General features: G+C 42.5%; 2 protein-coding genes across 3 annotated transcripts in view; one reads left to right on the forward strand and one right to left on the reverse strand.

Moving 5' to 3' along the window:
* ephb2b (eph receptor B2b) overlaps positions 1–14,132 on the forward strand; it is a 171,046-nt gene that overhangs the window by 151,935 nt on the left and 4,979 nt on the right. Inside the window, exons 10-14 of one of the 2 annotated variants that reach the window (XM_080424114.1) lie at positions 782–904; positions 3,534–3,781; positions 8,489–8,704; positions 9,420–9,569; positions 13,046–13,239. In XM_080424114.1, coding sequence (XP_080280240.1) covers positions 782–904; positions 3,534–3,781; positions 8,489–8,704; positions 9,420–9,569; positions 13,046–13,239 — 931 coding nt within the window. The remainder of the gene's footprint in view (positions 1–781; positions 905–3,533; positions 3,782–8,488; positions 8,705–9,419; positions 9,570–13,045; positions 13,240–14,132) is intronic. The other variant, XM_080424115.1, reaches the window with a different exon arrangement.
* The window catches only part of dhrs3b (dehydrogenase/reductase (SDR family) member 3b), a 280,407-nt gene that overhangs the window by 106,485 nt on the left and 159,790 nt on the right, over positions 1–14,132 (reverse strand). The window lies entirely within an intron of this gene.

Below are 14,132 nucleotides of genomic sequence, written 5' to 3' on the forward strand. Positions count from 1 at the left end.
ACTCCACTCCTCCTTAGCTTAGCGTTGCCAGGTTTTTGTGACTCTGTGCAGTGTGCAGGCTCTCCCTCCAGCTACTGCAACAGCACAGTCGCCATTCAGAAGGCTTCGGGCCAGATGTGCATGTGAGAGCCCTAATAATCGGATTTAAAACCTGGGACACTTAAGTCCCTGAACACTTAAAGGCCACCGTAAGCCAATTTACCTGGCATCAGGACTTAGGAGAGCCAATTTATTTCCTGGAGCAGAGCTGAACGATGCTGATATTAGCGCCGAGCGTCTTTCTCTCTCTCTCTCTCTCTTTCTCTCATGGGTGTTAATGGCACCTTGACTCTCAGGAGTTGATATACACATTAACCTACCTTATCATCACTAAGAGCACATGGGATCACCGTGTCATTGCTCACAGACTGTTACATAGTAGCCATGAGTGCCTAGTCATAACCACCATTTATGTATCACATACGTCACCTCCACACAGTTAAATACTGATCCGAGTTTAAATTAACACAAGATTGCAAACTTCACCAGCCAATACGCCGAAAACATCAAGGAAAGGCTTGAAAGAAATAGTACAGTAAATATAGTAAATATTATGAATATTTATTAGTTCTTATAACTATAGTTATACAGTGTTATAAGCAGATTATAATAAAATATGTTTATAATGCACCAAAGAAATGGGATTCATAGAAAATGTTACCAAATTGCATGTGAATGTGTAATGATGATGTTTATTGCTTATCTGAAAGAGATTACTATAGCCTCTCTTTCTTTTTCCAAGTGACTCCAGGAATGAAGATCTATATTGATCCGTTCACATATGAGGACCCCAACGAGGCAGTAAGGGAGTTTGCCAAGGAGATTGATATATCCTGCGTAAAGATTGAGCAGGTCATTGGCGCAGGTAATGGAAAATCTCTTCACTGAAACAATGGTTGGAGCTAAACAATGTTAAAACAGAGGAGCCGGTTTTAATAGTTTTTAGAACAGAAATGAACGTGATGGAAAGCTGTTGCACTTCAGTTGTTTGTGTTTCTTTTAGATTTCTTTGGCTATTCAAAAATAGCAGATTTACAAGCTCATGTGCTTGTAGAACTTTTTTTTTAATTTGTGCAAATCTTTGAATATTATATTCTACAGATGTCTTCTAAATCTTAACCGTTAAAAAAATAAAACGTATGTTGCTACTGTATATCAGTGGTTCTCAAGCTTTTCATGTCATGGTCCCCCAAAATTATATGTATTTGGCAGCAGACCCCCATCTCAAAATATTTAGTTCCAGGGACCCGCCAGAAGCATAGATTTGAGTCAAAAATGTTTCCTTTAAAAATATATGTTTATTCAAAGATTTGCACAAATGTTCAAGATTCTTCAAAAATAGCAGATCTACAAGCTCTGATCTGCGCTATGAGCTTGTATATCTGCTATTTTTGAATAGCCAAAGTATAAAATATGGATGAAATACACACATGCGTTCCCGGTTTGAATGGGTTAAACTGGAACAGAATTTTATATTTTATTAAAAAAAAACACTTGCCAGCTGCAATTGCAGTGTTGATTTTGACACCAACTTTTGATTTAGTGTTAGTCATAGTCTTTTGAATAGAATTCCATTTAGTTTTAGTCATATTTTAGTCATCTGAAATGTTTTGGTTTTTGTCTAGTTTTAGTCGACTAAATATCATGAGATTTTAGTCGACTAAATCTACAGTTGATTTAGTCGACTAGAATGTATGTTGGCGGTGCCTTGATGGCGTCGTACTGGCTGATTTTACACTTGGTTGCATGCTGAAAATAGCAGAAATCACAACGCGACACGTTGTGAGATTGTAGATCTGCTATTTTCAGAGAGCAACACGTTCTACTGGATCCACTAGTCCCTCACTAACATTTTAGTCTAGTTTTTATTTGTTGACGAAACTATCAATATATTTAGTCTTAAGGTGACTCCATCAAACAGACTACTTCAGACTACACTTTTGCCAACCGACAGGTAGTCGGTTGGCAAAAGTTGGCATTTAGTACCAATGCGCACATTGTTGTGCTAATGCGTTAGAGCTGGCAGCGCTGATCTGCAAGATCCTGCCAGTGTTGCCAGGTCTGCTTATTATAAGCGACTTTAGGCTTGTTTCCCTGTAAAGTCGCTTGTAAATAGGGATGTTCCCAGGTTTTTTTTTCACTGACGTGCGGTGGTGTACATTCACTCAAGTACTGTACTTAAGTAACATTTTGAGGTACTTTTACTTTACTGGAGTATTTCCAATTGTCTATACTTTTACTTCTACTCCACTACATCTCAGAGGCAAATATTGTAGGCCTATTTTTACTCCACTACAATTATTGAAAACTTTACTTTGCAGATATAAATCATTACATTAAACATACATTAACCACTTTGGCCCTATTTTGTACCTAGGCTATTTGAAAATAGCCGATCCACAAGCTCACAACGTGTCGCATCGTTGTGAGCTTGTAGATCTGCTATTTTCAAACATCTTAGTACTTTTACTTTTGGTACTTTAAGTACATTTTGATACCAATACTTTAGTACTTTTACTCGACTACATTTTGAATTCCGGACTTTTACTTAACAGACTCAGAGTACATCTACATTACAGTATACTTTTACACCCAGAACAGAACTGAGCACATTTCGATCTATAAGGTCAAATCTCATTTGAAAAAAAAAATATTAGTATATGAAAGCCATTTAAAAATACTATTGGAATCTTACACACCTGCTCCCAAATAATTAATGACATCACCAGTGCGCATCTCTCTCTCTATGTTTTGTAAAAATAATACAAATCTACAAAGTAACTAGTAACAAGTTTTCAAATAATTGTAGTGGAGTAAAAGTACAATATTTGCTTCTGAGATGTAGTTGAGTAGAAGTGGAAATTGGAAATACTCAAGTAAAGTACAAACACCTCGAAATTGAACTCAAGTACAGTACTTAAGTAAATGTACTTAGTTACTTTCCACCACTGGATTCAAGTGGTCTCTCTCTCTCTCTCTCTCTCTCTCTCTCTCTCTCTCGACAACGAGAAACAGTGAATGTAGGTTTTCATAGACCTGGTCGCTTGCTTCTCTCACAGAATCTGGAAACACCTAAGCCCCTCTCTCTCCCCCCTGTTCTCTACTCCACGGCTCTCCCAGTCAGGCAAAGACTGAGCAAGTCGGGTAGCCCCGGAGTCGGCCGATTAGGTCACGGCGGACCCCTTGGCGTCGGTCGCAGATCCCCTAACCGACTGAACGACGATATCCAACGCTCCCCGGCGCAGAGTCGGGCCCAAATCGGTGCGATGGAAACCTAGCTTTAGTTTTAGTCATCATAGCTTAGTTTTTATTTGTTTTTTATTTAGTTTTCGTCAGTGAAAAAAGGTAGTCGACCAACATTTTTCGTCATAGTTTTAGTCGACGAAATCAACACTGTTCAATTGTCCATGTTCAGCTGGTTTCCTGTGCTGCTCTTGTTGCTTGTTGTCTTACTGTACGTCCCTTTGCTTCCGTTTGGCCTCCTTCTTTTGCAGGCGAGTTTGGAGAGGTGTGCAGCGGCAACCTCAAGCTCCCGGGGAAAAGGGAGATGTTCGTGGCCATCAAAACCCTCAAGTCCGGCTACACGGAGAAGCAGAGGCGCGACTTTCTGAGCGAGGCCAGCATCATGGGCCAGTTCGACCATCCCAACGTCATTCGCCTGGAGGGTGTGGTCACCAAGAGCAGCCCTGTCGTTATCATCACCGAGTTCATGGAGAACGGATCCCTGGACTCTTTCCTCAGAGTGAGTAACAAGCGATCAACTATGTGGCTTAGTTAGATAAGTCCAGTGGTGGAAAGTAACTAAGTACATTTGCTTATGTACTGTAATTAAGTAATTCATATAATAATTTAATAATAAAGTATTTTGAGGTATTTGTACTTTACTTGAGTATCTTCAATTTCCAATATTTTTACTTCTACTCCACTACATCTCAGAGGCAAATATTGTACTTTTATTACACTACAATTATCTGAAAACTTTAGTTACTAGTTAAAACATACATTAACCACTATTTACATTTCAGCCATTTGAAAATAGCCGATCTACAAGCTCACAATTGTATTTCTGCTATTTCTATATTGCAGTATGGATATTTTTACTTAAGTAATAAAGAGTACTTTTTCCACCACTGGATAAGTCTGATTCAAGCGGTGGTGGAAAAAGTTCTCACAATTCTTTCTTAAGTCAAAGTATCAATACTGCAATGCAGAAATACTCTGTTACAAGTAAAAGTCAGGAATTCAAAATTGATTTGAGTAAAAGTACAAAAGTATTGGTATCAAAATGTACTATAAAGTACCAAAAGTAGAAAGTCCTCATTATACAGAAGATTTCCCATTTCACAAGTTTTCAAATGTAAAAAATGGATAAAAAATATTAGCTTGTAGATCAGCTATTTTCAAATGGCCAAAATGTAAATACGTAGGTCTGAAGTGGGTAATGTATGTTTTGTAATAATAATCAAAATCTACAAAGTAACTAGTAACTGAAGTTTATTTGCCTCTGAGATGTAGTGGAGTAGAAGTAAAAGTATTGGAAATTGGAAATGCTCAAGTAAAATACCTCAAAATTGTACTTAAGTACAGTTCTTGAGTAAATGTTACTTTCCACCACTGGATTCGAGTGGTTTCAGAGAGTAGCACGGGCAAAGACTCAATAACCTTGTATTGGTACAAATACATACCTTATGTCAACTAGTCAATACAGTTGAACTATTAGACTGACACACACACACACACACACACACACACACACACACACACACACTGCCACATTGGCTCCGTAATCACCACTGGGTGAACGCACTAATGCATACTGTATCCTTCCTAGTTCAATTGAACATTAGTATTCAGAGCATTAATCATGCGCAACTCCTATCTCTCCTCCTTGGTTAGCATCGTGTCCATCACCAATTCCTCCGAGATAACCTCCCTCTCCATGCAATCAAGCTGCGCTATTAATGCTCAGATAGTGTGTCTCGTCCAATTATTGACTCGGGTTCTAACTCTTCTCTCATGCTTTATTTTCCCTCTTGATCTTTATGAGGGACTTATCAGGGGAAGAGCAGGGCCCCGTTGGGTAGATATTCAGAACAAGATTTCTGTTTGGCTTTTGATGTTGGTTGACCATCTCTTTTACTTTACCCTCATCCAGCCGCAGCGCCACTGATTATCATTATTCTACATACGGCTTACGGCTGTGTATAGAAGCTGTGCTTCCACTCCCACCAGACACGGAAATACTCTCTCAGTGCAAGTTCTACACAGAGGAAGACACCCCCATATTCAGCCCACATAAATAATTCACCCAAATTGTGTGAACTGTCAGATGTTTGAAAATTAAGTTGGCTAGGAAATGAGAATCTGTCGCTGTCACACAGTCCCACACCCTCTGTCATACCATGTCAGCAGAATAAGAACAAATTTCTGCTAATATGGCTGGCGGTTAGGATTCTTTCATCTGCCCCTAATTGGTCTTGTCTTGTTTCTGAAGTGAGTGTGAAAGAGCCCGCTGACTTATGGAAAATGGAATTGTATGATCTTTGTCAAAATAAATGACTTATTTTTAGTTTAGAAGATATGATGGAAACTTATAACAGCTACAGTACTGTACTACGGTACTTGACCAATTTCCAGTACTCTGAATCCGAGTTCATATGTTGTACAAAAGATTTACATTTCATCCACTTTCAACCTGGCATCCCTGTATTAGGCATCATCATTATACCGGTAGGTAAAAAAACAAACAATTGTGGATCTATAGTACCCGGCTGGGTTGGCCACCCAGGGCCCGCCACTTTTGGAAGTCATTCATAGCCAATTGGAATGGAATATAAAGAATCTGACTGATACATCTTGATCACATTACTCTAGAGATGTTGTGTGCCGATTTGAGAGTTTTGGACTACTGGAGTAGTAGCAAAAAGTGTGTTTTGAAGAATACACAAAATGGCAGAAAAGACAAAAATGCTGCCATATTATAATGAGCATTATAGTGAGGAGGACCAAGTATATGAAGATAGGTTGAAAATTGGTGAAGTGGTCCTTTAAGTGGTTAAATCAAGCCAACATGAAAGTGGAAGTCTGCCTCTTTCTGTCTAAACTAAAGCAGCTCAGATATGGTCTACATAATTTAAAAGTGCTAGAAAACACAGCGTTGCCAGTTTTGCCTGTTTCTATAAAACATATCCCCCTCGCCAGTTCGATCCAAGCCATGACATTCATGACTAAAACCTCTCAAAAAACTTTACAAGACATACCAACTCTCACCCATGCAACTCTTTTCTCCAACATCAAAGCTAGATTTCTGGGCGCTCACCTAAACAGCACGATACAGTTACATCATGCATATTGGTAAATGTTCAGAAAATGTCTTCCAGCAGTACACACAGTGCTAGCAATAAAAACAATGGTATTTGCAAAGGAAAAATATAAAAGTTGAAATGAATTCTCTTCTTCTCCGGATCACAGTACAGATCAAAACCACCCACAAGAAAGGCGATACGCAGACTGCTGTCATCACACTGTTCTGACTGCTGCTCAGGGTTCAGAAACAGCATCTTTATTTGCATTCTGCCTTCAACCTCTGAGGCACAAAAACACTAGCTGACACTTGAATTTGATACGGGCGGAAAAGGGGTGTGTTTGTGTCTATATGTAGATGTTTTCTAAACACATTTGACAGCACATTGTTGTTCAAAAACAGCACAGCGAGCATCTGAGGCACTTCAGCTCATGACAGTGTTCGCTAACGACGTCAAAGCATCTGAAATGCAAGGCTGGTGCGTTTGTATGCTGAAATACTGTGCAGCTAGTGCTCTGTACCCCACAGGAACTGTAAGGAAAACCTCATGTTATAAGTGATCATAAGAAAAAGGGAATGGTTGGTGGCAGATTGTTAGTTTACAGTTGGTTAAAGTTTTGTGTAAAAATAATGGTCCGACGGCCTTTGCTGCGTGTCACTCCCCATCTCTCTCTCCCCATTTCCTGTCAGCCTACTGTCCTGTCAATAAAGGCATAAAAGCCCAAAAATAAATCTAAACAACTATATATATATATGGCCCTTTGGAGGAAGAGAGTAACGTCCTACTCAGAAATAATTGTTTCAACTGTTTATGCTATACAATGGTCACTGCAGTCTGTACCTAGCTGCCTGCTGAAGGATTCTCTCCCCTGGTGCTCCTGCAGGACAACCTGTGGTGAAGAGCAGAGTGTAAGACAGAAAGAGAGAGGAAGGGATCGATCACAACCACAGCAATTACTCAGCGGCAACCAAAGAAAGTAAACTTGTGAAGCCAATAGTGTTTCAGTCTTTTTTTTATACAAAGCGTATACCGGACATTGAGCCACAGAGCGGCACTAATAACGTGCTCTCTTCTCAGAGAGGATTCCTCTAGCTGCTAACCTGACCCCGATGACTTTGAATAGAATCCTTCCAATTAAAGTATATGCAAACACAGTGCAGGGATTAGGAGGCGATGCGTATTTACGAGGAAAGCATGAATAATGCATGCTGCTTAATTGCCATGGTACACCAGGAGGAGCGTCGCGAACGTGAGGAGAAGCCTCCGCTCGACTAATGAGCGCAGAAGACTTTCAATGAGAGAATGCTCATATAGACTGTTAGCATGGCATGGCAAGCCAGAGCTAGCTAGAGAACTAGCCTAACCAGAGTCCCCTCCCTTTCCCCTTCCACTGGGCCATGAGATTGAGCCGTTCTCCGTCTGTCCACACCCAGTCCCATGCTCCCATTACCCAGCAATCCTCCAGAATTCTCTCTGTTTTCGTGGGCCTCGTGGTGGGTGGTGGCGGAGAGTGCAGGTGTGCACAGTTGGAGGCACAGCTGCACAGCAGCTCCAGACACTGCCCGTGCATGGGGTAAAGCCCTTACCAAACCATGGAGGGGAACAGCTGTAGACAGCCAGTCATACCCAGCTAAGCCTGGCCCGGCCCTGCCGGGACCAGTTGAGCTTTAGCCCAGCCCACACCATTACCGTCTAGCCAAATCCAGCGAGCACAGGCGCCACTAGTGGGAGGGAATGGGGGAGTACTTCGGTGGGGTCGGAGCTTGAGAGGACTCTGTAGAGAGGCAAGATGATACAGGGCTACTTCGATATGCGTTGGCGGTGGGGGGTGGCCCAGTGCCACAACTTGTCCGGGTGCCCAGAATCCGTAGAAGAATACTTTATTGTCAAATAACACAGAGGCAACTGAAGTTTGTGTTTTTCCTATACATATGCATTTCATTAGAGAGGTCTGGACTACAGGAATGCCTGCAGTACAGCAGCCTTAGAGTAATTTTGAGCCTTGCTCAGTGGCACCTTGGCAGCATTGGAGGCTGCCTGCAGGATTATGCTGTCCTATCGGATTTTGAACTAGTCCACTATCCCAGCTGCTCTGCTGTCTCTGGGATTTTAACTTTTGTTTTTTGGATGGTTCTTTTTTCCAGCAAAATGACGGGCAGTTCACTGTGATCCAGCTGGTGGGCATGCTACGTGGCATAGCATCGGGCATGAAGTACCTCGCCGACATGAACTATGTCCATCGCGACCTGGCCGCCCGCAACATCCTGGTCAACAGCAACCTGGTGTGCAAGGTGTCTGACTTCGGCCTGTCACGCTTCCTAGAGGACGACACGTCAGACCCCACCTACACCAGTGCCCTGGTGAGAACTGACACTTGATTCATACTTGGTTGCACGTAGTGTTGTGCACCGAAAACAGATCAACAAGCTCAACAAGCTTGTAGATCTGCTATTTTCGGGGCGCAACCCTTTCGCGCAAAGTATAAATCAGGCCTGAGCCATGAGCTCATCAACACCATGCACCACGACAGACACACACACACACACACACACACACACACACACACACACACACACACGCACGCGCATGCACACGCGCAGCTGGGTGAATTGTTTTACCTGCTTGTGCTACCAGATGGATATGATTTCCCACTTGGAACAAACAATGAACTCTAGAGGTACTCTTACTTCAAGTAATCCTACCATCCGTCACGTGTTCATACCAGATTAAAACAAACGAAGCATTATTCGTCAATACAATTTAAACCTGTGTCTGACACACACACATGTGAGCCCTCTTCCTCGGCTAGCCTCTCTAATCAAAACACACATCACCCCTTCACCTGTTCATGCCCCCTTCTTCCTCTTCCTCCTCTTCCTCCTCTCTCGTACAGTGTTTCATGTCCTACACTTTACTCCCAGGGGTTTTGTTGTATCCATCTCCCGGTTTTGGGTTACAGCTTGCATTGTTTGTATGAACGATCTCTCTCTCCTGAGTCGAGACACTGTGACGGTCAGGTTTCGGTCTTGCTTCCTCTCCCCTCGCTGAGGTTGTTGCCCTTTGTGTTTTTTACAGGGAGGGAAGATCCCTATCCGATGGACCGCCCCCGAAGCCATCCAGTACAGGAAGTTCACGTCGGCCAGCGATGTGTGGAGCTACGGAATTGTCATGTGGGAAGTAATGTCCTATGGAGAGAGGCCTTACTGGGACATGACCAATCAAGATGTACGTAGCTTGACTTGCCTGTCATCCGTTGAATTATTATTATTATTATTATTATTGACTCCGCCAGGCCGAAGGCGTGGCCGAAGGCGTGGCCGAGACTATGTTTTTGCCCCTCTCCGTCCATCCATCCATGCGTGTGTGGGTCCGTCTGTCCGTCCGTCTTTGTACAGATAATCTCCGGCACTGTTGGCCCGATAGACGTGAAACTGTGCACACTGGAGGCCAGAGCAGAACCTCTGCCCCAAGTATTTCACATTGGCCTGTTATAGCGCCACCAGGAGGCCGGGTTTGGTAAAAAAAAAAATTGCTATTACCCCTACAGATTTTGTCCAAACATCATGCAAATTGGTACACATTGGGCCTGATTCACTAAGCTTGTTTATGTCCATATTTTGTACTTACCGGCATTGCCGCAAATTCCCACGTCTGATTCATCCATCTTTTTTTGTCCGTGAATTTTGACAGACGTCCGCTCTTTCCCACGTCTGCTCGGAGGTAGACTTACATGAGACCAAAGCTTGTGTATGTCATTAACTCTTTAACTGCCAAAAACGGGAATTCCCGTCCGATGGCTCTATGGCTATCATGGCCAATGACGGAAAGACGGAAATATTTTTTTTTTTTAAATTGAAAAAAGTATTATTATTATTATTTTATTATTTTTTTGGAATTTCTTGGTTTTTTTTTTTTTTGGGTTATCTCAAAGGAACTAGGAGATAACGCTATCCAAAAAATTGCTGCTACATTCACTTCAATGTTAAAAAACAAACGGAGGAAAAATGCACCTTTTTCATGGCACTGGGACGACACAGTCTGAAATAAGTGTGGCAGTGAAAGAGTTAAAAAGCAGTGCCAAACCTCAAATAAAATGTGTATGTGCCCAACATTTGTCAACACATATAAAAAAATCACACCCAGTGTGAAGTGGGTGGTGTGGTCACAGTGGTCATCACAGTGATGGAAGAAGTGATGGAAGAAGTGATGGAAGAAACCATAACTTTAAAAAAACAAATTTATGTTTTTTTTTAAGTTATGGTCCTATGTATAGGGCTATGCACATGTGTCATGTTTCCCTATCCAATCACAGTCCTGAATAGACTGTGATTGGCCAATCACGGTGCAGGGTTAGGGGGTTACATTTGTGGCCAATCACAGCGCAGGATTTGGTGTGCAAATATCCAAACCTCACATATAGGGGCGGTTTCACCGCCCAAAAAGAAAAAGTATGTCAAACAATCTATTGCTTGTATGCATATTATTAATGTCTCAAGATAGAAAAATATCATTTTCTTTTTACGACATCCCTCGGCGTGTTTGCCGTATGGCCACAGTTTTGCCTATTGGGCTTTCATGCCAACTCCAATATCACGCTATTCATTTATAATATTGACCTTATCACATGAACGCAGTCTTCACCATCTGATGAGGATACAGTATGGATGAAATCTAGCTGTGTCCATTACTCCATTTCTAATTCCGATGTAGGACAGTGGAGGGTTCGTCCAAAGGACAGATTCCCCTCAGTAATCAATAAAGCTCTGATAAAAACATTTCGGATACTGGCCGATTCCAGCATCATCTTTTTACCTCGGCAAAGGTGAGTGAGTGAGCAATTTGTTCAGTAGAAAGGGCTTATATAATATCCATTCGAAGTTTTATTAGCCTTTCTTTGGTCGTGAGGTTAAACTTTGTAAACTAACTTCTTATTCTCATTACAAGTGAGAGTAGGCTATTTACTTTATTAATGACAAGTTGTCAAGTGGGTGCGTCCCGCCGTGTTGTAAGCTTGTAGATCTATCCATTTTGAGGAGTGGTGATGTTTTTCGTCTGACGTAGGATGTTTCTACGTTTATGGTCTTAAATGGGGCGTGGAGCACTGCAAATGATTCTCACTTTATTTACACATTATTGACCAGCTTAGTGAATGAGGCCCATTATCTCTATAGTCATGTCATCAAGACGGACCTGTTAGATTTTTAAGTTTGACTTCTACTTCCTGGCCTGGCGGAGACCTGTGCTCCGAGGAGCAAATGTTTCTAGTTATTATTATATTATTAGTATCGCTATTATTATTATGATTATCATTATTATTATTATTATAATATTAATTTTAAAGTCGTCTTTCTCCTCTTCAAACAGACATCCCTGTTCAAACAATGCCTCATTATACACAGTTTATTTTTCTTCCTGAATTTCATTACAGCCTTGAACTCCTCAGAGATCCACTTTTGTCATTGAGTCTACTTCCCCTTAGCTAAACAGAGGCTTCACGCACACATGCATGCATTCATGCACGCACGCACACGTGCACGCACGCACACACACACGGTTTCATATGAAAATCCCCCACACTTACCACAGAGAGATAATCAGATCATTTGAAATGCAAGGCGGCGCTCGGTGGACTATTTCTGCTCTTGACTGTGAGCCTCCGTTTGCTGGCTCCCTCTGGGTGGCGGAGGAGAGAGCAAATTATGGGGAGAGATAATGAAAATAGTTTCAAATTGAAAGTGTGAACGCTAATGTGCTAAGAGGGACTCTAGGACCTCCACGGTTATCTTATTAGCAGCTCCAGATAGTTTCTGTTCCATCGGGGTCCCCGTTTGGAGGTCTCCTGAATGAGATTAATCTGGGTTTTGAATGGAGCTCCTTTAATGGCCCAGATAATGAGAAGGGGATTGTGGATCCTCATAAGAAGTGTCCTCTCGGGACCATTTTGCCACTGTTGGCTATGTGTCTGTGTGCCTGCCTCCACCGGCAAACTGGGCAGGCCAGAACCATGCCCGTCTCTAGTGTCTTTTATGAAAAAGAACATTAAATACTTCGTAAAGGCCAGCCCATGCCAGGCAGAGATGAGATCACTGTTGGCAGGGTGGAAGAGGAAGGCGGGAAAGGCATTGGTGCAAGGGCTTATGTTTTTTAGCCAATCAGCTGGTAGGCAGAGCACGGCCAACGCCGGTCATTAAATCGCGGTAGCAAGTTCCTCAAACAAGAGTAAGGTAATGAAGTAACATGTGCAAAATTATATGTCTTTATGGATTTATATGTATGTATGTTTAGGCAGCTTACACGTAGCATTTAACCATTTACCCTCTCTTCCCCCTCCTGGCAGGGACGCCCTGTAATGAATAAAGCAGTTGTTTCAGCACATGGCGAGAGGGAGAGAAGCACAGATGATCGTATTAGATAGGGCAGCAGAAGACAGAACAGTTGTTAAAACAGAACAGGCATTAACTCAACATCGGTGCCAAGGTCTCTGTCTGATCATGCTCATCCCACTGTGAATACACTTATCGCTGGACATTCACAAAATTGGATGCGAGGCATTGCACTTCATGAACTCCACTTCATGAACTCCACCGCAACATTTGATGTACATAATCTCTATAGTACAAAGCCCCCACATCGATCCTTCTCCTCCCCCTTCTCCATACCGCCTCACAGCAACCCTAAGAGATCTGTGTCTCCACCTACAGGTGATTAACGCAATAGAGCAGGACTACCGGCTGCCTCCACCCATGGACTGCCCCAGCGCGCTGCACCAGCTCATGCTGGACTGCTGGCAAAAGGATCGCAACAACCGGCCCAAGTTCAGCCAGATCGTCAACAACCTGGATAAGATGATCCGCAACCCCAACACCCTGAAGGCCATGACCCCGTTGTCCTCAGGGTGAGTGACAGGGACAGTGTGACACACATATATTGTACTAGTTTATTACCGGTTTTGAGCAAGATGGTTGGCAGCGATTGTTGGTGCGGTGTCATAAATTATATTTTACGCTTCTCCTTCTTTTCTTTCGGTCGCTTTTCTCCATTTCTCTGTCGCTGTCTCTCTCTGTGTGTACATTTCCCTGCATGTGTGTGTGTGCATCTGTGTTTGTGTGCACGCACGCGCCTGTTTCACTGTCTCATGTGTCATCTGTGTATCATCAGTGCAGGCGTCCCGCAAGGCATGCTTCGAGGGTTGCCACAATTTCACGTTGATGTAGATAACATCTAGACTGATCTAGTGCAGTTTACTTGCTGTCGATGTAAAGAGCGCTCTCCATCAAATAGGAAATGTGTGCCTTTGGTGTAGTGCCATCCATGCCGTGGTTCAGTGTTTTTAACGGAACACACTGTCTCTTGTTTCTCCTGGCGCCGAGCGGTTATGTAAATGAAAGCCACTTGGTTTGATAGATCAAATCCTTCCCATGAATGCTTTAGGCAAATCCCGAGTTGAAGCCGTCGCACTATTTTCAAAACAAAACAGTCTGAAGCACTTCTGCTCCGAGTGTTAGTTTCCTTTGAGAGCCAAGGCTTACTGATTTCCATTATGCCTGTCTGTGCTCTCGTCTGTGGCATGGCTGCAGAAGTTAGGGCCAGATTTTCCACAGGCACTGAGTGGATACGCTGGCTCGCCTAAAGCCTATCACTTAATTTTGAAAGTGCACTACAAGAAATCGATTTGGAAAATGTTGGTTTGCAAATAAGGCCTGCGGGGATTCAAGGTCTTTTTAACTGTATTTTATTTTTTGCTGTAATGTGTTGTAATTTATTTCACAGTTTAACTGTACACAAACG

This window comes from Gymnoscopelus braueri (assembly GCF_963280865.1).
Source record: "Gymnoscopelus braueri genome assembly, chromosome: 3".
Taxonomy (NCBI): domain Eukaryota; kingdom Metazoa; phylum Chordata; class Actinopteri; order Myctophiformes; family Myctophidae; genus Gymnoscopelus; species Gymnoscopelus braueri.